Source organism: Aulostomus chinensis, chromosome 18, assembly GCF_037954235.1.
Source record: "Aulostomus chinensis isolate RoL2024-O1b breed Wild chromosome 18, RoL_Achi_v1.0, whole genome shotgun sequence".
NCBI lineage: Eukaryota > Metazoa > Chordata > Actinopteri > Syngnathiformes > Aulostomidae > Aulostomus > Aulostomus chinensis.
The window spans coordinates 11289827-11305762 of record NC_141337.1 but is presented as its reverse complement, the minus strand read 5'-3'; the positions used below and the strand labels follow the sequence as shown (position 1 = coordinate 11305762).

Genomic DNA, 15936 nt, shown 5'->3' with positions numbered 1-15936 from the left:
TGGGTTCACTTTTGCAGCTCCAGGTGAGCGGGTGATAAAGCAGTTTCATCCTGGCTAGGAAACCAAAAGCAAGACAAAGCAAAAACAAAAAGCATGACAGAGGAACAGGAATATCCCCACGGCAGCTTGTTGAGGTTGCAAGTGAAAAGTCAACCATCCCCTCGAATTTCCTGGAGTTTTCTGACAAAACTTCTCCGAGACCCACATGTATCCCAGAATCATCACTTCAATGTCTTAGCATTTAAAATTATTATTTCAAGCACTGGTGTTCACGGGAGTTACATCTAAGAGTTTCTGTAGAAGGCTAACTTTCGTTTCAAACATTTGTAAAATTCTGTGCCTCTACATCACCGTCCAACGTCTTCTCTCTGACACCTTGCAAGGTTTCTCTGCATCACACATGCTGTGTGCAGATTTTCAGAATAAACACTGACAGCCTCTCAGATTCCTCAAAGCCACAATTATCTGTTGCAACACAGGTGAACCAGGTGAGCCTTCAAAACAGAGGAAGATGTTCATCCTGGGAATCACCAAGAGGTCATGTACTATCAAAGCATGATTGGTTGCTATGCTCCTTGATGCTTATCTCTTTTGCGACGTGTGGGGCGCAGAGAAAGCAGAGCAGCTGCAAATCCACTTCGAACACTAAAAGAAGTCCTGAATGTAGCAGGAAACTGCTGCTGCTGTTCTGTGACCTGTTGGATGAATGGCTCGGAGATCTCCAAACTCAGCATGTCGTGTGTGTCTAACTCACCTGCATTTGGCTGCCGTGTGCCAAAAACCCACATACCTCACACTGAAATGCACACACACTTAACCTTGACGTTCAAGTGGCTGGTTTTCACAATGTGTAACTAGAGCGGTCTGTAGCTGTACCGGTAAGCTGTCACAAGGCAAGCTGTGAAGCTTCCAAAATTAAATGCTGTGATTCATACCATATGGAGCTCATTCATGTAGTTTGCAATAAATAATGAACACACACACACACACATATATATATAAATATATTACACACAGCTTGTGGAACAAACATGAAACTCAACTCAGGTAAAGCACAAATAGGTGGATGTTTTATATACTGTCAAAATCAGTCATGCAAAGCAAGAATGTGTTACAGTAAGCTGCACTGTGACAACGCTTTGTGGGTTCTTGTTGGGTGCATTGTTCCCCGAGCCAGTATTGTAGCAGAAAGCATTGTGTTGCTGACTGTCATGCGTGTCACATGGATTACTATAGAGCCGTTTTCTCAAAAAGCTTGTACAGTATGACCAGCTGTGCAAAGACCAGTTCCTATATTCCTGCCTGAGGCGGCAGAAAAGTAATCAGTAAAAAAAAACAACAAAAGATAAGAAGACAAAAAAATAATCCAACAAGATTAGAGAAAAAAAATAGCAAAATGTGTGCGTAAGGATTTGTATTGAAGAAACACATCAACTTTTGGGAAATACACTCATTTTCCATCCTTCACAGAGCCAGAGAAGAAGACAGATCTCCATCTGTCTCTGAGCTGCATTAGGAAGCCGAGACCCGCAGACACTGGTTAATTGCTAGTTAGCTTAGCGCAATGCATGGTAGTAGGATGGAAGTGTTAGCATATCTCCGTAACAGTCATCAAACAGATCAGGTTCAGGATTTGGGTTTCTCCAGAAGCAATCATCCTAATTCTCTCTATCAAAGTATTTGATGACGTTTGACTGAGGTATGCTAATCTGCTTATCCACTACCATTCACTGTGCTAAGCTAACAGTGGATCTCAGCACGGATGCATGCATGGAAGCGATGGTATACATATTCTTGCCTGGGTCTGGGGCAGTGCTGCAGTATGCAATTTTGATGACTTACAACTGGCCATGGACTTGTAAGATGTCAGGCCCAACTTCGTCTGTAACTGTAACTCGCACTTGCACGCCAGAGAGACATATGTGAGCAGTGCTGTCGTACGTTCATATATTATGCCCTTAAGGAGTGGGGAAGTGACTAACTGTGTACTTGGGCGTTATCACAGCGAGGTAACTGGCGGACCTTGCTGTAGGACTTTTACTACGTTATGTTGGTTATTCAAGTTCACAGGTTACATCATAATACACTTGTACTTCTCTATAATTGCATTAAGCGTGTTTATCGATTCAATCATTATTCATTTATTGATTTCGCAACATAGATTGGTAACATCATGAGGAATGCATGACTGTCCACAGGTTATGACGATCATTTTGGTCACCAGAGTGGAGCATGGGGGACAACCTTGAAATTAGACCTAGACTTAGCCTTGATGGCTCAGGACTTGGGACTCAAACTCAGGATGATAACTTGCCTCAGGACTTTCAGTGACTGAGACTTGGGTAACGGTGACTCGACTCAACTCGGAATCTTTTTCAGGGTCTTGAATTCGAACACTGGGGACTCGAGAATCAGTGACTCAACAGCAGCACTGGTCTGGCGACGATGAACAATAAAAATAAGAAATATTACATAATACAAATAAGAATATTAACCAAAAGGTTGACACTTTCCTTTAAGTTTCTCCATTCCAACATGCTGAATACACAAGCAGATAATATGTTTAAAAAACACACACACACACACACACACACACACACAAAGGGGGAGATAGAAAAGAAATGAAATCTTTGTGAAAAGAATGACATGGTTGGCTAGATTGTTACGGATGACCGGAGACCGCTCGCTGGTCAGTGGGTTAATGACAGCAGAACAGAGGGACTTGTTTCGGTAAGAATATCTCGTCCAGCTCTCCCGTCTGTATCTTTCACTGGCAGATCTCCATGCCTTCATTTTACCCCCCCCCCCCCTGACAGACATCTTGCTACCTCATTCCATCTCAGACAACTCACCACCACTGCTACTATAACTGTGCCGCCACTTCCTGTGGTTCTTTCTGTTCTCCCTCTGTCACCTCAGTACCTCCCTCTGCCCTCTCGCTTGCTCAGACTGTGGCTTGGCAAAGTGTCTTTCTCTTTGAGAGGATATCAAACCTCATCAACCAGCCGGCCGCTAGCCTGCCACATCACACTGAGTAGATCAACACTAATCCCAATCAGCGCTCGCTCCCTTTCTACTTTGTTCTGCAACCCCCAGAGCGCCCGGCTCGGCTGTGGGTGCATGTGTGGGTGAGTGGTTAGGTGCAAACGTGTTCAAAAACAGTTGAAAATTCATGGAGAAGACAAAACTAAAAAAAAAAAAAAAAAGCAAAAAAACAGGAGTTCTGCAGCTTCCCATTCCTGCAGCATCCACAAGCACTTTCGGACCGAGCAGTTTTTCTGAGTCAGGGCTGCGCAATTCATCAAAATTAATCACAACATGAGCGACCATATTTTTTAAATCAGCGTTTACTAGTGCTGCGTTGACTTGTCTCCAACCAATCAGTGAACACTTACATCATTTGTGGTTCAAATTGTGCTGAACCATTTTGGTTCTTGGAACCCCAATTTGAGGAACCTTTTTTAGTTCCTTTCACAAAAAAAAGATTCCTCAAAATGGGGTTCCAAGAACCAAAATGGTTCAGTCCCTGTGGTCTCAACAAAACACAAAAGGGGAACACTTCCTCCAGCAGCTGTTGGAAGTATCAAAAAGTTTCTCTGAAAGTGCCTCAGGACCTATTTGTTCACCTGCTCACATGCACGCACAAACACACTTCACTGCAAGCAGGAGAGTTTGTAAACTACTTCTGCATTAGGCAGAGTGAGCACCATGGAAGAGTGTGTGTGTGTGTGTGTGTGTGTGTGTGTGTGTGTGTGTGTGTGTGTGTGTGTGTGTGTGTGAAAATACACCCTCCTGGCTGTTTTCAGCTTAAAATCAAAGCCACCATATGCGCCGTGCTCATGTGTTCCACCGCTGGAGGCCACGCTGGCTACATACGGCACACTGACAACATTTTGTCAGCATGCCATTCATGCAATACTCCAGTAAATAGTCACATCCTGCAGCTGCGCAAGCATGCGGAATTAAATGATATTGACCAGCAGAGGTGAGGCAAAAAGAGTGATGCATCTGTACGGTTAAAACTTCACAAACTTGAGGGTTTTGGTTCCGCTGATAAGTGATGGGGTCGTGGGATTTGAGCCCAGCATCCTTCATCCTTCAGACACTGAACTGAATCTATGTCAGATGGAGATGCTTGGTTGACCTGATGGCCAGAGTGACGCAAGTCTACTGCATTAACACTAATAAAACACTGCTGCACTCACACTAATGATGCTTATCCATTCAAGGCTGACCATACTGTTGAGCCTCAATTATCATTCTCTCAATCCAGGTCAGTCTTTTACATCCTCACACACCTGACATCGTCCCTGCGGAGGTAACTTCATGGAATGAGAGATGCTGAAGTGGGAAAGATGACTTTGTGAGCAGATTGTACCCATGCTGCTAAATGTGCATGCCCACAAATCTAACTCTACAATAGCTGCAATTGAAGATAATTATCTCCATCAACATCATTGATATTAATTTAATACACTGGTAGGTTATTTCTCTCCCCATCCCCAATTAGCTGTTAGCACTGAATGAATCATACCTTGGTTGTCCTCGTCCATGCTAGCAGCCAATAAATCAAGATCCCCCCAAAATCGGCCACAAAAACTTCCGTTGTGCGGAAAAGGTCTGATTTACGGCAAAATGCGCGTCCTAATTTCCAGGACGCATCTGATAAACAGGTTGTCTCACGGGCAACGTCCTCTTTTGGGTAATATTATGGCCATTGACGCTGCAGTCGCGATGCGGTTCTCCTTCGGCTGTGAGCGGTGTGACTGCGAGGTAGCGGCGGTGTCTTCTTGCCCCACAGTGGCCGAGCGTGTTGTCGTTATTCCTCCAAATACGCCTTCACTCCACTTGTGTCGAGAGAGTAGTTAAGGCTGCCGCGGCATCGACTAGCCAGAACAACACCGGATGTCATACATTCGTGTTTTACAATAAGAGGCATCTCGCTCAAATTGATACGCGGCTCGGGCGTTTTTAATCTTTCTTGTTTTAATTTGGAAATTTTAGACGGAAGTAGTCAATATATTTACTGCAACTTGATTTTAGTTGTTAATCATCCCAGCTCCGCTACACAGTCGTACTGAACACGTGATTTCAGGCGACGGTGAGGTGAAACGCTCCTCTTCTAATTGAAATGGATCTCTTAGAACGTGTAAAAAAAATAAATAAAAAACAACAACAACACATAAATACAAATAATAATTATAGTGAAGCAATTTAACACCCGGACCCGTACATAAACAACACAAACTGAATACTACATGTTAGAAAAGTCATTAATAAAACCTGTCCTTAACCCGTTTTTCTACTTGTCTACAATTTCATATTATAAACTGTACAACTGTCCTTACCCCATAACATAACACAAACATTTACACAACGTCAAAATATAATTGAGTAAACTCAACAACAACAACAATAATAAGACAAATAGCAACTATTATTATTTATATTATTTGGCATTTTGATATCAATGTGTTGTATTATTGATATATTTTGTGTTATATTAATCTCATACATATTTAAACAGAAAGTTCATGTTAAAAATTCACTGCAAAAGCCCTCAACCAATTGTTTTTAATGTGGGTGATGCATTTAATGGCTGGCAAATAGCAGAATCATCTCTCAGAGTTACTTTTTAATACAGTTACAAACACATAAAATCATATAGGTTTTAAATTTTTTTTAAAAAGTTCCTTGAAGTACGACGTTTTATTCAGGTAGCGAGAGGCCTGAGAGGATTTGGAGTCTCCAGGATTGTTTCTCAAATACTGCAGTGTCTGAAAGGTGCAGTTCTTCACTGAGGGGGTTTTTGGTTTCTTTTGTTTTTCCAGGGCAGAGCCTGAAAGTTTCTCTCACTTAGGAGAGTCAGTAGGCTCAGATGGTGCAGGAGCAGCATTATGCTGGCGACACTGTTCGCAAGGCGAGTGAGTTTATTAAGGCTTGTTGAAAGCAATGATATGCAAATATAATCAATCATATTCACTGACGTGCGCCCCACAGAAATAATGAAAATCTTTAAAATGGTATGTCGTGGTATTGCTAAAGCTAATATCTGATTAAGCTTTGACAACGTGGAGACAAGATTCTTACATAAGCATGAACAAACATTGTGGAATACAAAACACACACACACGGAGCTCAGAGCTTATTTCTACAACACACGTGTTTTCGATTATTGCATTCCTGCCTCTCTCCTCAAGTGTGTGTGCGGGGGGGGGGGGGGGGCTCACTTCCTGTGTGCATTACTCCAATGGTCAAGCATGAGCACATGCACTAATGTGTTCATCTGTTCATTCAATGGTGTTCCTTTTGGACGAATGTTTCGTTCTTAATTCAAAGCAAAAGAAGAAAAAAAAAAGAAATTCAGCAGAAACTGTTCTTTTGACATTATTCATACAGTAAGTTAAATCCCACAACTTTACAAAGCATTTGTTTTGTTAAGGTTTGAGTTCCACTGCAAACATATATCATTTATCAATATGTGCAAGTTCACATCAGCGGGGCCAAAGTATTACACAACGGTGATCCAATCCGCTGCAGTCTGGTGCCAATTATGAGCCCCTATCACAGCAAGAAAGAGGGGAGACCTTCAGCGAGACCCTGACGTTCGTCCTGAATAAACAAAGTGCCTCAGCATGGGGGTGTAAGTGTGAATGACTGCTATTTGGCAACCTGCGTCCGGGCAGGGTGTGTTCTCTCTGCCCTCTGGTATGAAGCACGGACTGTGATGGCCTAACTGTGTGTTACTGAGAGAAAAAGTAAGATGTGTTCTGCGAACAAATAATTCTCAGATAACAAAAACAGGTGTTTAAATGGGTGTGTGTGTGTGTGTGTGTGGGGGGGGGGGGTCTTTATGTGGTCCATCAAGTTGTCTCACTTTAGTCCCAGCTTTTGAGAGCTTTTACATACAAGGTAGATTGATGCAAAGTTGCTGGAACAGAGAGTGAGTCCTGATTTGAATATTTTCTGTGCCACAAGTGGAAAAAATGGGTCATACACATAATGCCTGTGGTGGCATTTGGGAATATGATTAAACAGAGTATGGAGCGTTAAAATCAACAAAATCACTCGGTTCAGTCCAGAGAGTGTTACTCTAAACTGGACTAACTCTTTTCCTTCAAGACTCAGAACAAAGGCCATCAGAAGTCATCAAAAAAAAAAAAAAGTCATCCAGAAAGAAAAAGTCTGTGGCTTGAAATGAACATGTGCAGGGTTTTCAGGCTGCCTGACTCCTCTGTCTCACGCCGCTGAGGGTGGACGCCCCCCGGGGAGGCGCACGTCTGGCAGATTAGGCCGACCATCATGGGAAACGTCTGCGGTATTCCTGACCGACTTCACGTGACCTGATTGAGCAGTCATATCACTTCATATGCTCTAGTCGCCATAGCAATACCCAGAGGGCTTTCACCTCTCGCCTTACAACTGCCACCCCTCCACCCCCACCCCACCCCCCTCAACATGCCCACATAATTACACATGCAATAAAACAAGCAAATTTTTGCATAGCATCTGTTTCTCTACCTCCAACATTAATCACCTTCTGTAGCATGAATCCGCTGTCTGCTTTTTACTGTGTGTGTGTTTGTGTGTGTGTGCGTGTGTGTGTGTGTGTGTGTGTGTGTGTGTGTGTGTGTGTGTAGAACTCGCTAAGATACAGAAACAGTTAAGTTGTTATAAAGAATTTTAACCATCTTCTTCTTTTTGTTTTTACAACAAACCATATGGACAAGGATACAAGAAGCTTTCACACATCCTTCCTGTTGCGGAGGTTGGGGGGGGTTCATTCACGGGTGAGGGTGTGTGTGTGTGTGTGTGTGTGTGTGTGTGTGTGTGTGTGTGTGTGTGTGTGTGTGTGTGCGTGTGTGTGCGCGCGCGTGTGTGTGTGTGTGTGTGTGTGTGTGTGTGTGTGTGTGTGAGACAGGTCACAGGAAACCTTGTGCAGCAGGATTTCCTCCTTCACTCCGCTTTTTTTTTACCACTTCTTTCCTGCCGCCATCTGATCAAAGGGCAAAGTTGAGGTGACTTTGCACGTGAATAGGACTCTGTTTGACGGATACAAAGGCAGCAGTGTCAGCCTGAAGTACACATGCTGGTAAAGTCATGTGATGTACACACAATTTTCTCACTGTTATATAACAAACTATACAATCATATTCATGAAGCTCATTATTGATAATTGATTGCTAATCATAGGAGAAGACACAAAAACCCTGACAGCAAATATCCTCTGGCAGGGATAAGCAGCAAAAATGTGGCCCACATTCAGGAATGATGAGCCAAATCTGGCCCGAGGGTGTGATTCTGAATGTATGGTGTAACAAACGTGGCTATGAATGGGCCTCATACATTCCTCTATACCTCTAAAATCGTACCCGTAGGTCAGATTTGGCCCGTTACTCCCTTCTGAATGTGGAGTTGAGGATACATACCAGGGAACTCAATAATCATCATCAGTGATAGGAGAATGACACACGATTGGATTGAAAAACAAATAATGCGCGTCGATGGCAAGATTGTGATGATTTAAAGCAATTTTTAGACTTATATTTGTACATTTGTTGTTGTTGACCATTTATATTTTTTCATATTTCTATTTTTACTTTTCCAATTTACTATTATTTTACTATTTATTCCAATTGTCTGTTCTTGAATAGGAGCACCTGCGACACAAGCACCCCATCCCTGAATTGGAAAAATATATTCCTGATTCTGGTTTTTAAATACTCGACCCAACAAAATGTTTTTTGCCCTTTAAATACTCACAAATAGTGTATGATGTACTTGAGTTTGTACATTGATGTTTTCAAACAGTTTTGCTCTGTTTTTGTTGTTAGCCGTCAGTAGCCATTAGCGTTAGTGATGCAGGAGGGGAAAAAAAACATGTTTGCGTGAGCTCAACATAACAATTGTGATTACTTGAAATGCAAAATAAAAAAAACAACATTTTTTGGGTGAAGTATCGCACAAACACATTGTAAAATAAGCCTACATTAGCTTCAAATGTATTTTTTACTCCTGCAACAACCGATGTATCATTGCATTCGATATTAAGGCTGAAAATGATCTTTTCATCCAAAATCCCAGCCATGTTTTACTGATGCAATCATATGAGTTCCTCTTTTGTGCACCTTAATATCCAGGTCCAGTTACTTTTATTAAATTCTCTTACCCCAGAAATGTCTACATACACGTAAAGATTACAAACGACACACTCACACCTCCGAAAATTGATGTGTATTTGAATGTTTCCTTGCTTCTATGACCTATTTCAATTCTCCCCACAAAATCACAAATCTCCCTCCTCCTCCTGCTCATCACCACCACGTTCCTCTCTCGTCTCGCTCGCCTCGTTCGTTCGCTGCCACCCCCCCCCCCCCCCCGTTTTCCCTCCCCCAACTCCTTTGATTCAGTTTTGAGGTCAACTTGCATCCTATGTCTCAGCACCTGATCTCACCCATTTTAACACTTTACATATCTGTTCTGACTGGTCAGTGGCATCTCTTTTGAGGGTGTGTTTTTGGTCCATTCAAAGAGGATTTTAGGCGCTGGGATTCTCTCCAACCAACAAAACACTTCCACCGCAACCTCCGACTGAGAGTGAGAGTGCACAGTTTAAACGCATCCCAGAGAAAAATCAAGTGGATTAATTTTTGATTAGATGAAGCTTTAGTAATACATTCTCTGCACATGAATGTGCGTCCCCAAGAAACAAGCACCACCATGTCATGTTATACATCTGGTGCTGTTTGTTGAGCAAACAACAACAAAATAAATGGTGTGAAGCAAATATTTTATAAAGCAAAAGAGAAAGTTTAATCATTCTCTACGTTTTGTCTGTATCTTTTTCTTCCTCTAAAATGAGACTTGTACTCCTTCCAGATTTGAATTTAGGCTTCATTTCCTGTTTTGTTGAGAACTAAGAAGTAGACACAGTAGACGTATAAACAGTTCCGATTTTCAAAAGAGATCCATGATCTAAAGGCTAAAATATGCGGTTTTGGATTATTTTATTGTGATTTGTTCGACTTTCCATAAATATGACAGAACAAACTGGAGGGAAAAAAAAACTAGAAAAAGAGTGGATTTGTTGAGAAAAGTTTCAGATGGGCTGTTGGAAGTTTTCTCGTCGTGGTGTGTGTTTGATCCACTTGTCCTTGAGATGTAACAAAACCTGATACTCTATAATTAACTTTAGTCCATTAAATCACAAGTCTGACACAAGATCTTTCACCGCTGTCGTCGGGAGGGTGTGAAGTGTTGCTTTGTGAAATCACACTCGCAACTTCACCAGATGAAATATTAAAGGCAACACTGAGCGAAGAAAACCATCTGTACCAGGACGTGTAAGCAAACAAGGGCTGCACACACCTTTCTGTACATGTTTGGATAGCAGTCAGATGCAGCAGGATTGGGGGGGGGGGGGGTTGCAAGCCATCCATCCCCAATGGCAGCGCAAATGCAAGGGCAGATGGTTTACGTAGTTTTATATGTTTGTCTAACATTGCTCCTTTATCTGACTGAAGTTTCGTACGAGAGGGAAATATCTGTAGATCCGCAGATAAATAATCCACGTCACTGTCCGTGGTGCTGAAGTAGCAGACAGATTTGTAAACGCGCCGTATTTCCTCTCGTTCAACGTGGTCTGGGATTAATAATATTCTCTAGATTATTTACTATAAATGCACTGTTTTAATCCGTATTGTCGCCTTGCTGGTACTCGACTGAGCCTGTAGTGTCGCCTTTGTGGTCAGTTAGAAAAGTGTAGAGGGGTGAGTGGATCGCGCTGCTGCCATGTGGAGGACACTAATATTCCTCTGTGTCTCTGTGATCGGTGAGCAGCATCCATGCAGACCAAACTCTCACTCTGACAAAATATTTTAGTAAGAAACATGAGGGGAAAATAAACGTGCCTTAATCGATTTTGCTGCACTGAGATATAAAGGTGTTTATAGTGTTAGAAAGAAGAGAGCGCAGGATAACTGATAAATGGAACTGTAGCGTTAGAAACATGTGTGTGTGTGTGTGTGTGTGTGTGTGTGTGTGTGTGTGTGTGTGTGTGTGTGCGCGCGCGCGCGCGCATCGTAGGAGTGCCACAATTGGGTCACACTTCCTGTTTAAAAAAAACATACATCATTTCCTCCTCAGGGGTTGAAATACTGGAATCAAAATAAAGAAAATGTAAAGATCCCATATGAATTAATTGTTTTTTCCAATAAGGTTAGCAGAAACGTGAAACGTACCACGTACCACATTACAGCTGGGATTGAATCCCTGCCACATCCAGCTGCAGTTTTATCACTCACTCTACTCTTCCTCACACACACACACACACACACACACACACACACACACACACACACACACACACACACACGTGAATTGTTACAGATGCTAAAGGCTAAAACTCTACAGAACTTATCTTTATTCCACAACCCCCTTTTTTTCTGCTGGTACAAAAAGCGGTTAGCAAAAACAGGGAGAAGATAACCCGACTTATCCTTCATCTATAGATCCCCCCCTTTCCCTCTTTCTCTCTCTGCCAGTCCTCTATGATAACCCTATTAAAATATTTTCCTCTGGCAAATCCCCGAGAAATAAATCCTCTTTTTCCAGTGAAGAGGGAGGCAGGCATGAAGGTTTGTCTGTCACATGGAGAAATGCAGTTGCCTTGGCAACCTCTGATGGTTTTACTCCTGCAGCCTGGCATCTGAACGACTGGTTAGGAGAAGTTTATTGGGGACCGGCGAGGATGCCAGCAGTTTAAAAATCTACTTAGAGGAAGTACGCATTCAAGGGAAGCGCCAGCTGGGCCGTCGGCTAAGATTCATGCGTTACTTCTGTCAGGCAATGGTGGATCATTAAGGGACTCCAAATAGATCACACACATTTGCACCAGTTTCTTCGTCAACGGCCTATGCACCCAAGAGGAGCAAAGGGCTTAAGTCATTTGTACCAGTTATTTTCCATTAAAGCGACAGTTCATCCAAAAATTAAAATTCAGTCATTAGGGAAGACAACTCATAAAATTCCTCCAGGCCGCTCTTCCAAACTCAACAAAGTTTTAGTTTAAGAGTTTATTGAGTGGTTTTGTGCATTTAAAAGTTTGCTATCAATCTCTTAAAATGTTAGGGATATTACTGAAGCACCTTTTCATGTGCAACTCCAGCCTTTTCTTTCCAAGAGCCCATGGTGACATGTCCAAATGGCTTCTTCCCCCCACCCAACCATCAAAGACCCAAATCTCCCATTTACCATCATACAGGACGCAAAAAAAGAGCAATTTCTATATTTAAGAATGTGAAACCAGTAAGTGTTATTTCTATTCTTGTTTTTTAAAAAAAGACTTTATCGATTAATAGTTAAAATATTTGGCAATTAATTCACTTTTTGCAGCTCAAGTGTGACTGCAAATCTCTCGGGTTACCAGCAAACAGCTCAACCTCCAGTATGAGTAGGCTGCTGCCCCCCTGTGGACACACCTGGTGCTACAGCAAAGTTCACCGACTGTCCGGTTCATTCAAAATTCAGGCAGTTACTTGAAATTATTGCAAGTATTGAAATGTATCAGTAAATGTAAAAAAAAAAGTCATGTTTTTTTCATGTACTGAAATGCTTGTGCTTCAGTTTTCACGTAACTCTGGTTTTACAGTACAAAAAAACTGCCTCAGAATGATGTTAAACGGGACAAAACGTGAGGAAAAAATTTTGAGGTTGATTTCATTGATTTATTCTTTTGCAAATTCAATCATCTTCACAATCAATTCTGTGACTCAACCCCCCCTTCCCCCTCTAGACAACAAAAAAACCCAACACAAATACAAGTGCACGTTATCACAGAATTTAGGACAAAAGCAGCTACAAAAACGATCTTCCGAGTCATTTTTTTTCTTTAACAAACTTTTCCAGTACCACTGATAAAGCAGAAATAGAAAAGTCAGTGTGACGCTTTGTGTGTACCAACACAAAGAGGACATGCAGATTCCCTTTGAGACAAATCTCCAGTTGTGGCGAGGTAGCCGAACTGCCCAAAGACCTCGTACCGGTCACACTGCTACACACGGCCTCAGTTCAGGTGTCCGAGACGGAGAGGATGAAAAATAAACCATGCTTGTGCAGCTCATGCAGCGTCAATATTTAAATCAAAGTGACTTTCGCTCTGTGAGATGTTTACACTGAGAGCTTAATAAACACACAAGAAGCTTCACTGCAACAGTTGACTTTCTTTCACAGTCCGGTCCGCCAGAAAGAGGGTGGGGGAAAAAAAAAAACGCACAGATGTCTGTGGATCCTGAATCTTAGCTGGCAGGTTAGCGAGGTGACAGCGAGGCATCTTTTCCTGTCCCCCTGTCCCATGTCTCACTCTGCTTTTTTTGTGTTTTGGAGAGATGGCGGCGGTCCCTCCCCTGCAAAGGCACTGGACTCGTGTGACAAAAGCTGACGGCAAAAATCAGCCATGTCACTCTGCTGCACTAGTATCCTCTTCCTCCTCCACATCGCTGCACGCCGTCAGCCCGTCTCTTTAGAGTGTGTAAACATGGCAACGCTGACAGTTCTCATTAGGTCAACACAGACGGAGGCATTCAGTGAATCTCGATGTGAACCTGTGGACAGATGAGGACACGGTCACCCAATCGACAAAGAGAAGATAGAAGACCTCTAACATGTACTTAGACACAAATATTAATAGTTGGACCTCACTGCTACCGTTTCAGTTAGAAAACAGTAACACTTCCAGTATTGGCTTATTATTACTACTGGGGTTTGTTCATATTTTAAATTAAACTCACTTTTTTAGGGGGATTTCAGTTTAGAAATAAGACTTTTTAATGTGTCTGTTTGAGGCAAATGTAGCAATGCAGGAGAAAATTGTTTTATTTGTTTTGTATTTTTGTAGCAACGCACAAAATATCACCACGCCATCAGTATCGGCACTTTTTTAAAACATCGGTGTGCCTGGCAGTTTTGTTCGTTTTCTTCTTCTTTGCTCATTTTCTATAGTTTCTTATGAGGAAACAACGATATAAACATTTTATTAATGGGTTTTTACAAATGAATAATTTTGAATTTAAAAAAAAAACTTTCAAATTCACAACGTTTACAGGTGTTTTTTCCTTATTTTCATGTACATACTACCTAAACTTGTTTTTGTCTCGATAATATCAACAAATAACAGCTCTCAGCCTAATCAGTTGTAAAATATTGGCAAAATATTGTAGTTTTTTACACTGGTAGCTAGTTACTAAGCTCAGGCCGCGGTGTGTGGAGCTGTTGACTGCATTGCCATTCCTGCCGAAACTTAGTTGTTCACTTTTTCAATAGAAAATTAATAGCTGCGTCTTTGGTAAATAATGACTAGACGTAAACAACTGGAAGCAGATAAACAGGCAGTGGAAGTTCTGGGGAAAGTTGTAACGTGTGGCCGGTAAATGACCGAAGCCTCGGCGGGTACATACGATGTGACGGTTATATTTAGAAAACGGTTTTGGCACTGAATGAATCAAGACAAGAATATGAACCCGGTGTAAAAACTAGACTTTTAAGATGCTGTATTATCCTGCAATCTAGGCCACACGATGATACGACTCTTGACAAGTTACCCTCAAACACTTTTTACTGTTTTCCCAACATCTTCAAAAAACAGATTCCAGAACACTGATGTTGTTCAATATCATGTTCATGAAATGTAGTTGAACTACTGGAGTTTCTGCCTTAGGACTGTGACACCTGGAGTGGAAGGTGAATGTATTTTTGAACAGATCTTAAATGGAAAGAATAACAACAATTACCCAGCCCCATGTCCTCTGATTGCCTGAGATATTCATAGCGGGAAGGAAAACCTTTGTATGGCTTCATTCAATATAACAAAGTTCTGGTCGGCTGAGAGGGGAACTCAAGTGATGGGATATTTTTGGTTGGTAAGTCTGGTCTGGGCCCTGAATCACAAACTGAGATGAGCTTCTTAGGGTTTAGTCTCATTAGTACTTAGTTCTACATAGAATATACATATATACTGGTTTATTTCTGTACATGGCAATCATACAACACATCTTATAGACGTTATTCATAAGAACAAATGTCTCGATTTAACCGTTAACTTACCTGCAGTCTGACATTAAACATCATGGAGGCGACCAGGTAGATATAAGGGAATCTGATCCGTAGCCGCCATGCTAGATCAAAAAATATCAACAAAGTCCTCGTCAAACCTTTGGAGAACACGCCGTAAGTGCGACCCGCCGAGCCCGAAAACCGGAGCACCAAGTGAGACAGCCCCGCCATAAAGGCGAAGTCTGCCCCGGTGATTTCTACGGTGACGCAGAGTCAGTTGGTGCGGTTAAGAGCCAGAAAAGCGGAGGCTGTTGACATGTTGGCGCTCATGTTTCTGTCGCTACGTGACAATGACTGAACGCGATCCTCTGGTTGTGTTGGCAGAGCTGCTCCACCCAGACGGCTGCTTCTCTGCCGAATCCCGTTGTTGTGGTCTTATTGTGGTCGGGAGGACTGATAATGATGGGACACACGGAAGTGCATCTGTCAAGTTCGCCCCGCTTTAAGGCTGTGAGGTGAATGGCTGAACTCGACTGCACGACCACGTCTTAACATAAATAAAAATTGGCGAGTGGCGGAGTGATAAAAGTAGAATGTAATATATGAACACGTGCTTTACATGCTAAAAAAGACACTCTCCTTTTTATTCTCACTTTTTGAATCCCAGACAATTGTATCAGTTTATGTATGAGGTTACTGATAGGGTAGTAAAATATGAAGGTTCATCTAATTAATTGTTTTGTAATAAATAAAAAATTGAAAGGGAACATAGTTATTTATTATTTGAGATTATTATTTCAAAATTAAGTTTGTATATCAGTTATGGCTGTGACTGACGCACGTTTAAAAAAAATCTGTTCAAATAATTCTGGTAAATGTGTAAATAAA

General features: G+C 41.9%; 2 protein-coding genes across 2 annotated transcripts in view; both read right to left on the bottom strand.

Moving 5' to 3' along the window:
- The window catches only part of cyth3b (cytohesin 3b), a 35179-nt gene extending 30313 nt beyond the window's left edge, over window positions 1-4866 (bottom strand). The window contains exon 1 of the mRNA XM_086184161.1: window positions 4535-4866. Within this exon, the coding sequence (XP_086040287.1) occupies window positions 4535-4553 (19 nt within the window). The 5' untranslated portion in view covers window positions 4554-4866. The remainder of the gene's footprint in view (window positions 1-4534) is intronic.
- Window positions 4867-12719: 7853 nt separating this feature from the next.
- On the bottom strand, window positions 12720-15524 carry smim10l3 (small integral membrane protein 10 like 3). The gene is made up of 2 exons (XM_086184697.1): window positions 15100-15524; window positions 12720-13601 (listed from the first exon to the last, which is right to left on the bottom strand). The coding sequence occupies exons 1-2, from the start codon at window positions 15277-15279 to the stop codon at window positions 13581-13583; spliced, it is 201 nt and encodes a 66-aa protein (XP_086040823.1). The 5' UTR covers window positions 15280-15524; the 3' UTR covers window positions 12720-13580.
- Window positions 15525-15936: the final 412 nt, after the last annotated feature.